The sequence below is a fragment of the Solanum stenotomum genome, chromosome 5 (assembly GCF_019186545.1).
Source record: "Solanum stenotomum isolate F172 chromosome 5, ASM1918654v1, whole genome shotgun sequence".
Lineage (NCBI taxonomy): Eukaryota > Viridiplantae > Streptophyta > Magnoliopsida > Solanales > Solanaceae > Solanum > Solanum stenotomum.
The window spans coordinates 7,366,013-7,380,354 of record NC_064286.1 but is presented as its reverse complement, the minus strand read 5'-3'; the positions used below and the strand labels follow the sequence as shown (position 1 = coordinate 7,380,354).

Sequence of the window (14,342 nt, the reverse complement as noted above, 5' to 3'; positions counted from 1 at the left end):
ACCCTCTCGTCTCTCCCCACTCCTACCAGTTTGTCACAATACGCCCTTAGATGTGTATGAGGATCACCAATTCCATTGAAAGTATCAAACTTTGGCAGTTTGTACCCTACAAGCAAATCAATGTCAGGTTGCACACAGAGATACTCATATTCTAAGCTTTTGTTTCCCCTAGTAATTTGGAGATTTCTCATTGCTTCATTAAGATCGTGAATCTCTCTAGCTAACACATCATAAGCCTTTACCTTGACATCCTTCTCCATTTCCTCATATTGATCTACCTCGGGTTAAAACTTAACCGATATTGAATTGGTATAGGTTTGAGTTTCCACTGCATATACCGGAGGAACATGCACATAAGGATTGGCAATATGTGCCCCTTGTATATGGTGGGCTGGATAAGTTTGGACAATGGGGGTATTTTGAACAGGAGGTAATGGATTCGATGGGTTTACGAGAGTAATTGTAGGTAATTGATATGTGTTAATGGGTTGAGAAATGTAAGGAGTATGAGTTGGAGGTTGATTTTGTGGGTTGACTGGTGGATTAAGAGGAGTAGCATAGGTAGTGTAGGTAGGTGGTTGACTTTGTGAAGGAGTGTAGATTGGTAGCAAATTTGGTGGATTTGCGGGAGTAGTTGGAGGAAGGTTATTGTTGGTAGGCGAATGTTGTTGCGGAGGGAAATGTTCAAGAACTGGTGAATCAAATGACAGAAAATGAGGTGGGTTTGGTGCGGTACTTCTAGGTTCAGAAAGTGGACTTTGGAGTGTGATGGATAAATTGGTCAAGTCCCTAACCCGAGTTAGTTCACTACGTAAATCCTCAATCTTTTGAGTCAAGCGGGCGATATGTTCATCATGTTGAATAGTGGTTCGATCTTCGGAAGTCTTTGGAGAGTCATTAGGAACCATGATGTGTCCTGGACAAATTTGATCAGACGCGGTTGGATTAGTCATCGTAATAGCCTAACTACGCCGAGGTTATGTCGATGACTTGGCCTTGTGAAGTAAGGATGGTCGGCTAGCTAGATTGTCAACACGAATCAACTTTGGTAGGGAAGAAATAAAAATAAAATAAAATAATAAGACAGAAATAATGTTAGTTTTAAATGAAAAAGTAAAGTCACGTTCACATAATTCAAATAAATCGCGTAGCATACAAGTCATCAAGTAGAGTCAAATAAGTTGTAAGAATAACATGTAAACAAGTCATCAAGTAAAGTCAAATATATCGCAAAAATAACATGTAAACGTGTCCTAATATGCTTGTAACCTCTTTGTGTCAGAGGTTGACCTAACGTAAATTTAAGAAGTATATTGGCCATAATATGTCGTCCCACTGCTCTTGATTAATTAAATAATTTTATTTCTCCAAAAATAAAGTACTAGATAATGAAATTATTTATTACATGTCTAATAAATACAACGTAAAGTATTTCCTAAAGTAAAAGAAATTCTAGTATGTATGTCCTTCTTGGTTCCTTTTGATGAGATCACCACTTATTGTATTTCATCGTCAAGTCTTCGTATCTGTCACAGAAAGGTTAGTCATACCATCGCTAAATTTTAATTAACTAGAGCAAATGGTCCATATTTAGGCATAAATATTTCTCAAATATGCACATAAATAATGATAGGTCACTTGGGGTCGAAAACTCACTTGAACATTTAAGGTAAAGTCGACTAATGGACTTAATACACCAAGGGTGTAAAGTCTCTTAGGTCATGAAATGATGTATGTTTCTTGTAAAGTGTATTGGTTTAGCTCTACTTTAGGTAAACTAGGAGTGAGTTTTACTAAACACAATGTTTCCGAGTGGACTACTCGAGTGAGAAGGCTACGCGGTCACACGGAAAAAGATCCGGACACCCCGCGCATATGCCAACTCTCCTAAATTTTGGAATTTTGAAAGAAACTTGCGGGTGCGCAAAACACACCTCGCGTGTACGTGTGATAGTGTGAATTTCCAAGAAGTGGAGAAATATAAACAGAATGATAGTTAAGAAAAGCAGTAACACATAATCATTTATAACAAACAAACAATTTATAGCATATAAACATAATTTATAGCTAATGAATAATTTATATCATGTGAAAAATAATTCAAAGCAAACAAACAATCAGTTGCATGTAAAAACAGTTTACAACAAATAATGCAATTAAAGTAAGCACACAAAAGCCTAATTAAACTAAATCCGTTGTGGTTAGAACCTATTAAATCCCCAGTGAAATCGCCAAGCTGCTATACCCCATTTTAACCAGGTCAAAATAGTGTACAACATTTTGATGATTTTCAAATTAATAACTAATTTAAGAAGTCGCCACCTAATTATTTAGGGTGAATTAGGGCACCTAAAATTGATTAAAGTCATGCCTAAAGTTAACTTCATTTTAAGGTCTACTAAACTTAAGATTCTAGGTAAGGGTTCAACTAATCTAAAGGGAAGGGGTTAGGCATCCTTTAAGATTCATTAAAAATGATTAACCGGTCGAACTTAAATTTAATTAAATTAAGTAAAAGAGGTAAGAAACAAGTTTAAACTGCTAAGTGAATGAATATGTATTATCATTTAAGTAACAAAAATAGTGTCAGTGGGTTTTGAAAGAAAGTGATGGGCTAATCCAAATGTAAAAACAAACAATCTGCTAGTTAGGCTTAAAAGAATATAAGTTGGTTGCTTCTTTTGTTTTTATAAAAAAATTTGAAGTTAATTATTTTTATTCAAAATGGTTAGACCTTGTGAGGCGAAACAACTGTAGCTAATATTAAAATATATCGATCTATTTAGGAAAAAGTGTAAGTCCATGACCAAAGTTAAAACAAGAATCATTGATTAGTTTTACACTCACGAGTTGTTAAAAGTTAATAGGTTATTGAAATCTTTTTTTTTTTAGTATTAAACATGACTCTAGAGAACAAGCTGATTGTTTTCAATTCAAGTTATTAAACTATATGCAATTCACTAATAAAGTATTCAAATAGAGATCAAACATGTCTAGATTGTAGAAAAAAAAAGCATCATAGCAAACCAAATAATTAAGCAAGCATAAAGGTAAATGATAGGCTAGACAACTAATTTTGTACAGATAGGTTTCTGGAAATAGGAAAAGCAAGTAAATGTTTTATCAAAATACGAGTGATCAATCCCATGTTCGATTTATGCGAGCTCCGTATGACAATGGTGTCGTTGAGTCTCACGGTGAGACTCTTCAACTCCGGTATGTACATGTAAACAAAGATAAGAAAAGAAATAAAAATTAGCAAGCATGTAATGGCTAAGTATCAAAATGAACAATGAAATTTCTAGCAAATAACAATAAGCAAACTAAAAAGAAAACAGTCATACGGGAGAAGCGCAACAATGATAATAGCCATATAACAAATTAAGAGCATCAACTTCATCTCCCTAATACGACAATTTATGGTCTACTTAAATATACATAATCTCATAACCATGATCCTAGGATGGTATTAAAGAGAGTTTGCATTTAGAATAATAGGGACAAATGACAACATTATTTATACAAGACTACTAATTAATTCATTTAGTTAAAGATGGTTAAAAATAGTTCTTTTATATAGTGTATCTATCATATAACGAAATCTTAATCATGATTTCCAGAAGAACTGAGTCAGGGATTTAAATCGTCAAACTAGTAGATTCAAAAATTGAACCTAAGTTCATGTTTTTCTATAATACAAAATAAATAGAGTTATCTATGCAAAGTTTAAAAATATGATAAGAAAGTTAGAGTCAGAGTCATGTACATAATCATTTATTTGAAGCTACAGACGTGGAATATGAACCACAAGCATCAAAAAATAGATATCATTTGTCATTTTTCATATAGAAACTACTACCAAACACGCTGGCCAGCTGGACAAAAGAGTAAAATATAACAAAGTAAAGCGATCGAGATTATCGATTGTGGGGTAGTGAACTGAGGGCATTGTCGATCTAGAATCCCGAACTCGCTATTTCAAAACGAGCAACAATGAATAACATTTGCTAAAACTGAAACACGTATGAAAGTATTTCGAAGCTAGGCAACTAATACTTTTCGTGGATGTTCTTCCTTTGAGAAAGGTGAAAATTTTCCAATATTCAAAGGTGCTTTTGGCTGAGAGTTTGAGATGTATTTATAGGCCAAAATTCAGATTAAGATATGTTTAAGCGGGAGTTTGAACATGGTTGTTTGAATTCGAAATGACCGTTCACAATAATCCAAAATAAAGCCAAAGAGATGCTGAAATCTCTTTGTATTCTAGGTCTACATAATTCATAATAGGCCAAGGATTTGAAATCTTTTGAGTGCTCAAAGAGAAAAGGTTGACTTGATAGAGAAGGATGTTGAAAAAAAAAAGAGTGAGAAGAGTTTCACCAAAATAGAGAAACCAAAGTATGTTAATGTTGAAAGCTAATTGTAGCTTTGCACGTAAATGGAAAAGAAGAAAGTGATTTTTTTGAGAGAAGTGTGGCTAATGAGTTTAGAATAATATTAGGGTTGAAGATTTTCTGATATATTTTAAATGTGCTAGCGAATTTAGGCCTATTTTGGACAGATTTGATACAAAAAAAATGGGCTGAATATTTGATCCGATTGGTATTCGATTAGGTCCAATTTTATGGTCCTTTTCTTTCTTATATTAATTCTTTTGAGCCTCTAACTAGTATAAATACATTATATAAAATTTTTAGTAAGGACGAAACTTGAAATAAAGTAACGACAATCTATTTAAAGAAGACGACAATAAAGTAATAATAGTAATGTCGAAAATAAAAATATATAATTTTAAAATAGTGAAAATGATAATACAAAGATGATAATCATAAAAATAATAAAAGTTAAAGTAATATAGATAATTACGATAGCAGTGGAGATAAATGAAAAATAATAGCGAATTATAAAGTATTCGACTTATTAGCAACTTAGAAGCTCAACGAAATAAATTAGAAGTAAGGAGGGACAAAATTTGGTGTCAACACCCACGACATCCTAATGAAATAAAATGATAAAGTAATGAAAAAGGGAAATCCTCCGGAAGTAAGGAGGCTCACCAACAACTCTGAAGCTCAATTGGATTAACGATGCGCTGGATGCTGATCCTGGTTACCTATATCTGCATCATAAGACGATGCAGGTCAACTGACATCAGTACATTAAATGTACGAGTATGTGAGTTGGAATGCTAAACATAACTTAAGCTTGGAAAAAATCTGAAAGAAACACTTACCTTGGCTTTACTCAACTCCTGAATAACTTAACTCAACTTACAGAACTCATTTCAATATAAAGCAGTTTAAAAGCAAGTGCAACATAAAGAAAAGTTGTTTAAAACATGATGTCAACTCTGTGTATTTAGAAATACAATAATAACTTTGTATGTATGCAAAGATACAATATGAACTCTGTTTGTATATGAAAATACAAATATTTCTGATGTATATAAAAATATAAAATACTGTTGTGGAAGTTTCTCTAACCGACAACCATCACTTAAGAGCTATAGTGACGATACAACACTTTACCTCACGCTGCCAAGGACCATCCTATACCTTGCCGGGGGTATAAGACCTAACTCACTAAGTGGATCCACTAGTCTATGCTAAAAAGCGTTAAAAGGATTCATCTAAAAAGTATGACCCTTTTTTACCCATGATGGCTGCATGGTTTATGGGGGCTAGGGGTTCTCTGAACGCTCCCCCATATCGGTGCTCAATACTACTCCCAAAATATGATACTAGCTCTTTATGTTTTAAAAAAAAACATACTTCTTCTGTGATTTGAGATTAGTGCTAAAAAATTTAGCTCAAAGGCTACCTTGGAAATCGAAGTTTCCCCTCTTACTCATTTAGAAAGCGATTACTCTTTTATGAAAACTAGCCCGAAGGCTCTTTGGAAATCGAGGTTTCCTTTCTTGTTTACATGTGAAAACATTTTAAACCCTTTGGGAATACATAGTCCCCATATACTTTTGAAGAAATAAACTTCAAGCTTTACTCTTTAATGAACTCAAAACTTAAGTCTTAAAACAAAGTTAAAACGTTTGCAAATGACTTTTGGAAAACTTTAAGAACTTCTCTAGACTTTGATCCTAATTGCTCTTGACTTGACTCTTAACTGGTCCTTGATTTGAATTAAGGATTCAAGGATTTTGATTTGTGATATGAAGGATCACATGATGTTCAGGAATGATCTTAAATAGCTAAACATTAGAAAAGTCACAAAATCACCGTCTTGGAACAAGTCCGCGACGCGAAGATTTTTTAACTAATTACTCACGAAATTAAATTTTGAGACATGAGTCCGCGTCCTAACCGCGACGAGGAGCAACTTTTTGTGCACTAGGGGAGCAAGTCCGTGACGCGGACTTCTGTGCCAAAATCTGCTCGACTTTTCCCTCTTCGTTTTCCAGCCTTTATTCGCCTAAACTCGACTATTTTTCTCAATAACTCTTTAGATTCAGATACCCAACATATGTACCTAAGAACCTAAGTCAAAACAACTCTATAATTCGACTGAAAGATTTCAAAAACTCCTCAATTCATCCCAATTCAAGAACAACCTTCAAACTCAAGAATACATGTCAAGAATATCTACTTTCAAACTCTTTTAGGACGGATTTCGCTGAACTAAACATGTTTGGCGCGTGGGTGAATGAACCCAACACTATGAAAGACTCACATACCTTGTAATATGAATTTCTTGGCGAATCCACAACCAAAATCGATCATTTTTGGCGAACCTTGAGCTTTTCTTCTCCTTTCTCCTCTTTTCTCTTTTCTCCAAGCCCTAGCGTGAATTTCCAATTGACTAAATTGATCTCATTCTGATTTGACCCATAATTAATTCACTAAAACGAACTAAATTAATTGGATAAGGAAAGGACTGAAATACTCTTCAAAAATTCGGATTGGACATTTCCTTATTTGAACAGTCCAACTTTCAATGGGCGTAACTCCCTCATACGAACTCGGAATCGTGCAAACTTAGCGGCGTTGAAAAGATAATTCCAAGATCTTTCCTACCATATCTGGAAGTACCTCTAACTCATTTTGAGCTAGAAGTTATAGCCATTTGAAGTTGGCCAAAACTCAACTTTTTCCTAACTTAAACAATTTTTCATTATTTCCAAAAGTTGAATATTTCCAGTTCTTAGCTTCTTTCTAGTCATTTCAAATTGTGAGATGTTACAATAGCAATGGCATGGCGTGCGTGGAATGCACTTGCCATTGCGAGATTGATATTATATTTTTAGGGTGATATTAAAATTCACTTGAAAAGAGATTAGGGAGTAATAATTACCCGTAAAGTTAAAGTGTTAAAGTAAATTTTGTTGTCAAGTTCAGGGGGGATTTTATGTATTTTCTCATTTATAAAAGACCCTTATTTTCAAAACTTATATTTAAGAACGTAAAATTCTCTTACTTTCTCTAAACTGACTAAGGTAAATATTTTCAAAATTCAAATCTACTCCAATAAGACAAAAATACTTTAATTTTTAAATTCAATTTTATTGAGTTATGAGTATTTTGCAGACCAAAACTCAACAACCGTTAGATATTACTCGCGTCACCTTCCTATAATTAGAAACAATTTAATTTTAAAATTCTCATTAAAATTTCTATTTTAGAGAAATCTCATTCATGGCAACACTTCCCCGCAGTGAATATTTTCAAAATTTAAATCTAATGTTACAAAAAGTAAATTAATTTGTCTGATCAGAAAAAAAAAAATATTCCCTCACAAGTGGAACTTTTAATTCAGGCTCGGTAATCCGTACCTAGCGGTTCGGATGTCCGGTCCCTCCTCCTTTTCCCGACATATATAAACTCACTTTATTCTTCACTGTTTCAATTTTCCAGTAATCGAATCGGAGCTCCGATCCACACTGAAAATGGCAGAGCAAGTTGAGCATTCAGAGCACAAAGAAGAATCGTTGATGGAGAAAATAGCTGACAAGATTCACTTCGACCGTTCCTCGTCGTCCGATTCCGATTCAGAGGTGAAACCTGCTGCCGCGCCGGAAGCGTCTCCGTCGCCGTCGTCGGTTAAGGCTAAGATTTGGCGGCTGTTCGGAAGAGAAAAGCCAGTTCACCATGTTTTTGGTGGAGGCAAACGTATACTACTTGAACTTTAGTTTGTTACCACTTACCAGCTGCTTCAATTTTGTATATTTATTTATTTAATGATTTCAAACTTTAGGGTTAAGTGATTGCTTGTTGAGTGATGGATTAGGGTTTAGGGTTTTGAAGTATCTTAGCTCCTGTTTGGCTGTAGATTTTGAAGTTCAAACTTGATGAGCCAATTTCTGGAAACTTGAAAATATTTGAAAATTAGATTTTCAAAATCAGATCAAATTTCATGGCAAACATATATAATTTTTCAAAATTTATGGCCAAACACTAGCTTGAAGCATCTGCTTGCCAGGACTTTGGTCGGGTAGAGCAATGCAAAAGTGTTATTATATATATATATATATATATATAGATATATGTCAGGCTTGTGTTGAAGTTCTTTAGTGGAATACTTTTTCAAGTGTTATAGCACTCAGATGAGGCTAAGTTTTGATTTTGTTTAAGCATCTCCTTGTAAGAGTGAAGTGATGAGTAATGGACTTTAGGCTATTGCGATCTGATTTTGGTTGACAAGAGGGGGTTGTTGTCATAGTAAGTGAGTCGCCAAGGGAGCAAAAAGGTGGGAGCTCTCAGGGAGGGGTTTAAAAATAAAGATGCTTAGTTGCTTTATGGGGATGGTACGTAGAGTTATATGAAGGTGTGCTATGAGTTGGATTTTTTAGAAGAGAAATGTCAGTTTGATTATGTCTGGTTTTATGCAGCTGCTGATGTATTCTTGTGGAGGAACAAGAAGATATCTGCTAGTGTACTTGGTGGAGCAACTGCAATATGGGTTCTTTTTGAATTGCTCGAGTACTTCCTGGTTGGTCTAGTCTGTCACTTGTTGATCTTCACCCTTGCTGTCTTATTCTTGTGGTCCAATGCAACAACCTTTATTAGCAAGTGAGCTTCTAATTTATTTTGCATTGATTGATTCTGCAATTTGCTTAGCCACTTGTCGGAAACAGTTTTATGCATTCTTTTGACAGGAAACGTCCACACATCCCAGAAGTTCAGCTTCCAGAGGAGCCAATACTTGAGATTGCTTCTGCTCTGAGTATTGAAATTAACCGTGCTCTTAGCATGTTGCGAGAAATCGCAACTGGGAAAGATCTGAAGAAGTTCCTTGCTGTAAGTTGCTCAGTTACTATCTTTCCTTGTATAAAGTTTACCTGAAACTTTGTTGTTCCTCCTTTGTCATCAGCCATGCTGAAAAAGAAAATGGTTATGATTGTCTTGTTCATCCTCATTAGATTTCACGTCATATGTGTACTTAGACTCCTCGCTCCTTTGACTGATGTTTTCTTCTTTTAGCTAATGAAAACTCCAACTGGATGTTTTTATTAGCTTGTATTTTCTGCGAATGCTCTATCTTTTGTCTTTCGGATTGCCTATGCCTAATTATGTTGGCTGAACTATCCTATTTGCTGAAGTTTAGCATCCTTTTCCGATTATTAGGTCCTTGGGATCACTAAGCAATTCGAGTTTTCTTAAATAGGTCCAGAAGAGCTTGTGACATGTCATTCAGTAATGTCACTATGGTATTCTATATCGGTTAATTCATTGGAATCATCTTTGTTCACATAAATTACTCACTTTATCAGGTCGTTGCTGGTTTATGGATCCTCTCAGTTGTCGGCAATTGCTGCAACTTTCTGACACTGTTCTACATATGTAAGTGCAAATTTTATAGGGGTCATTTTGTATTTGTTGTCTGCTCTAAACTGATACTGATTGCATCTTCCTCTCAACGCAACAGTATTCGTACTCCTCCATACTGTCCCTGTTCTTTACGAGAAGTATGAAGATAAAGTTGATCCATTAGCTGAGAAAGCAATGCAGGAGATCAAGAAACAATACGCCGTCTTTGATGCCAGAGTTTTGAGTAAAATTCCCATAGGGCCATTAAAAGATAAGAAAAACGTGTAGTTGTGCTGTGAGCTCTACTTGTCGGGCAGGAATATTCTGGCTACTGTGAGTTTTCAGAATTTTACTAGACTATTTCTTGTGTTTACATAGGCGGCCTTTAGGCATCTTATTTATCTGCTTTTGGAACTTCATTGCCTTCTGGGATCTCTACTTGCCAATATATTGAAAGTCCAGCAGGATTAATTTATGGTCCTTGTATCAACATTTTAAGGTAGTTGATTTATTGAGTTATTGATCTGTTATATATTCATCTAATTGCATGATAAATAATTGATACACTCAAGATTAAATAGCTACACATTTTAGCTATACATGTATATCTCTGTATATATTACGTTTATATCATTCTGATATGTATCGATATACACAGATATACACGAGGAATGTGTTAATATACACAGATGTAACCCAAACAAAATCATAAGAATGGGAAAATTATATGAAATAATAAACTATTAATTCAAATTAAATGCTATAGCCATAATTTATTTTAATTGTAATTTGCAGCAAACATCCCCTTTTTTTGCCATCTAATTTGATATACAATTAACTATTTTCGGTAGACAATTAGTCATTTTATACATTTCGGTATAAAATGTATAAAATGCATTTGTGTTTGTATAAAGCGAGAGATAAGTGTATATACAAATACAAATATATATATTTTCGTCTTATATACTTATAATTATACAAATACAGATCTTATTATACAATTTACAATATATAAATGAATTTATACAAAATTGAACAATTTGTATAAAATTGGATGTTTGTAGCGAATTAAACAAATCAAAAGCTTCATAGCAAACATAAAATTTGTTATGTAGCGTAATTATGCAAACTATAACTATAATATATAAATATGATTTTTATGTTTGCTATATGTAAAAGTTGCTCAAGAAAAAATATATGAAATAACAAACTATTAATTCAAATTAAATGTTAAAACTATAGTTTATTTTAATTGTAATTCGCAGCAAACATCCCCTTTTTTGTCATCTGATTCGATGTACAATTAGCCATTTTCGATATACAATTAGTCATTTGATACATTTCGGTATAATATGTGTTTGTGTTTGTATAAAGCGAGAGAAAAGTGTATATACAAATACAAATACATATATTTTCGTCCTATACACTTATAATTATACAAATACAGATCTTATTATACAAATTACAATGTATAAATGAATTTATACAAAACTGAATAATTTGTATAAAATTGGATGTTTGTAGCAAATTATGCAAATCAAAAGCTCTATAACAAACATAAATTTTGCTATGGAGCACAATTATGCAAACTATAGCTATCACATACAAATATAATTTTTATGTTTATTATATGTGGAAGTTGCTCTAAAAGAATTGATCTATGTGATAAAATACATCAATTCTAATGATTTTTCTTCAAAATTTGGCGCTTATTAATTTTAATAAAAAATAGAAAATTAGACTATAAGTAACAAATCCTCCAACTCAATCTGCACAAATGTTGCATGGAAAACAAATTATCGAATTTTCGGGATTAAGTAAGGTGAAATGAGTGGGGACTCCTGTATGTAATTTTATTTGTTAGTTGTTCTACTCATCACTTTGTCAAGTAAACCTTTAAATTCATCATAATACAATATGTTAAACTCTTTTCTCATTCGATTAGTGTGCATGTAGCACAATCGATTACACGTGAAATTCCACATCATTAAAAAATTAAAAAATCAAATAAGTCACTTGCAATTTCTGAATATTTTCAAATAACCATACTCACAAATTAAGCATCAAATTCATGTCAAATAGATGAAATTCTTCCCCATTTGATTTTAAAATAACTACGTAACGTAACTATTGTATATCTTGGTGGAATTTTTTTTGTAATACAAATTGAATTCTTAACATTATTAATGAGGCGGTAAGTTAGGTTATTAAAAAGAAAAACAATCACACAAATCATGATTATTGTATATGATTAGAATTTCTTACCAAATATGACTTCTGTCAAATAAAAAAAAATTAACTTCCTAATAAACATGTAAAAATGACTTAATACATATATATACACACAAACACAATTGATTAAAATATGCAAATATGTAAATGTATATAAATGTTGAAATTATACAAATAAATAGTTGTTACGTATAGTTGGTGATTATATACAAACACAAATAAGCAATTGTACATAGTTGTTGAAAATATATATAATGTCTAAAAAGGTAAGAAAGTCGTAATGAACATTGATACGCTAAATCTATAGAATTGTATACAACATAATGTGAAATGTATTGACAGAAATACAAATCACAAAAACTATGCAAACCAAATTATATAAATACCTCAATAACGCTGAAATTATACAAATAATAGTAAGTGTGCAGGTTGTAAATGAAGTTTAAAAGAGCTAACTTAGGAGAGGAATGGAGTACAATCTGCAAAGCTTGTGAAGCAAACATTGAGCAAAGAGTTTCCAGAGCTATCAAATGGAACACCCCCCCCCCCCCCCCACACACACACATACATTGTTAAGTTAAATAGTGATGGAAGTTGTTTACGTGGTATATGTGGAGGAGGGGGAGTGGTCAGAAACAACGAAGGAAGAATTATTTGTGCTTACTCAATACCTCTGGGACCAGGAACATCCAACATGGCAAAAACAATTTCAATGTTGTTTGAGATAAAATGGTGTGTAAATAATGAACATAGTGTGATCATTGGAGAAACCGTCTCTCTCATCATTACCAAATGCGTCAGGAATGGAAAGTGCCTTGGAGGATTCTACACATCATCAATGAAATCCTAGAGTTAGTTGAAAAGCATGGATTTGAAATCAAGCATTGTTTCCGGAAGCCAATAGACCAGGTAATAAATTGGTAAGCATGAGCCATAATTTTGAATCAATCCATGTCTTCAACTCTTATATTGAGCTTCCCAATCAAGTAAAGGGGCTAGTCAATATGGACAAATGAGATATTCACTCTTTCAGGATCAAAATGAACAAACCATCCCATATCATCTATGATCCCCTCTGGCTTAGTAAACTCCCCTCAATGATCATGTACAAAGTTTGGTATGCCAAACTCAAATTGTAAGTTTTTGCACATCAATGATCAATGGAGTTATTTTTTTTAAAAATACAAATAATAGTAAGAACATATACTTGATGATAATATACAAATACAAAAAGTAATTGTATATAATTGTTAAAAATATACAAAAAGTGACAAAAAACTGTAATAAACATTGATACGCAAAATTCATAAAATCGTATACAACATAATGTAAAATGAATTGATAGAAATACAAATTACAAAAAATATACAAAATGAATGGTACAAATTGCCTTAATTTCTTCACCATCATCTTGGTCCATTGACCTAGATTCATCTTATACTTTTTCAGATGTTTTTTATTATCATGTGTTGTTAGATACAATTTCTTTTTCTTTCCGTTTTTTAACTCACTTGAACCATCATCCTTTTTTCCATTTCCTTTAAATTAAAATTCTACAAAACTTGTTGCATCGTCATATACAAATGAAAATCTAAAATAAAATAAAATTGAATACACCTCAAATAATTGTATTGGAAGGAGTTTATTTAATCATGATTTGTATGTATTTATGGAGATAATTAAAAAAAAACTAAAAGAAATCAGAGAGATATACAAATACAAATCAAAAACAAAAAATTGAAACTGTCAGAAGAGAAAAAAAAATGAAACCACAAGAACGTTACACTAAAATTTTGGGAGCACGATTTGAGAGGGAGATATAAAATTTTTAAAATTTGAAATCTGATTGTGCTAGAGTGATTTAAGGAGAAAAATCAGTAAAAAGAATATGAAGTGAGAGAGAGAAAATCCACTTTATTAATTTCAACTACAAATTCACCAACACAATCCAACAAGCCTCAAATCACAATTTTGAATTAATTTCACAAATTTACAATACTCATTTGTTATTCTTCGAGATTATGAGATGGAGTTTTAAATTTTTCAACACCCACCATCACCCTTCACTTTAACTCACACTACTAAAAAAACTGTGAATACCGACCTATAAATACCGACCTCCGGAGGTCGGTATCTCGAGGTCGGTTTTTATTTTATGTCGGAATATTCATTTTTTTAAATTCCGACCTCTGGAGGTCGGTATTTTTATTTTTGTAATGTTGAAATTCCGACCTGCGGAGGTCGGTATTTTTATTTTTGTAATGTTGAAATTCCGACCTCCGGAGGTCGGTATTTTTATTTTTGTAATGTTGAAATTCCGACCTCCGGAGGTCGGTATTTTTATTTTTGTAT

The 14,342-nt window shown here is 32.9% G+C and overlaps 1 protein-coding gene across 1 annotated transcript; it reads left to right on the top strand.

Annotated features, from left to right (window-relative positions):
* The first annotated feature begins 7,852 nt into the window (after positions 1 to 7,852).
* Positions 7,853 to 10,233, top strand: LOC125864570 (reticulon-like protein B6). The gene is made up of 5 exons (XM_049544589.1): positions 7,853 to 8,120; positions 8,840 to 9,020; positions 9,107 to 9,248; positions 9,722 to 9,791; positions 9,877 to 10,233. The coding sequence occupies exons 1-5, from the start codon at positions 7,898 to 7,900 to the stop codon at positions 10,044 to 10,046; spliced, it is 786 nt and encodes a 261-aa protein (XP_049400546.1). The 5' UTR covers positions 7,853 to 7,897; the 3' UTR covers positions 10,047 to 10,233.
* Positions 10,234 to 14,342: the final 4,109 nt, after the last annotated feature.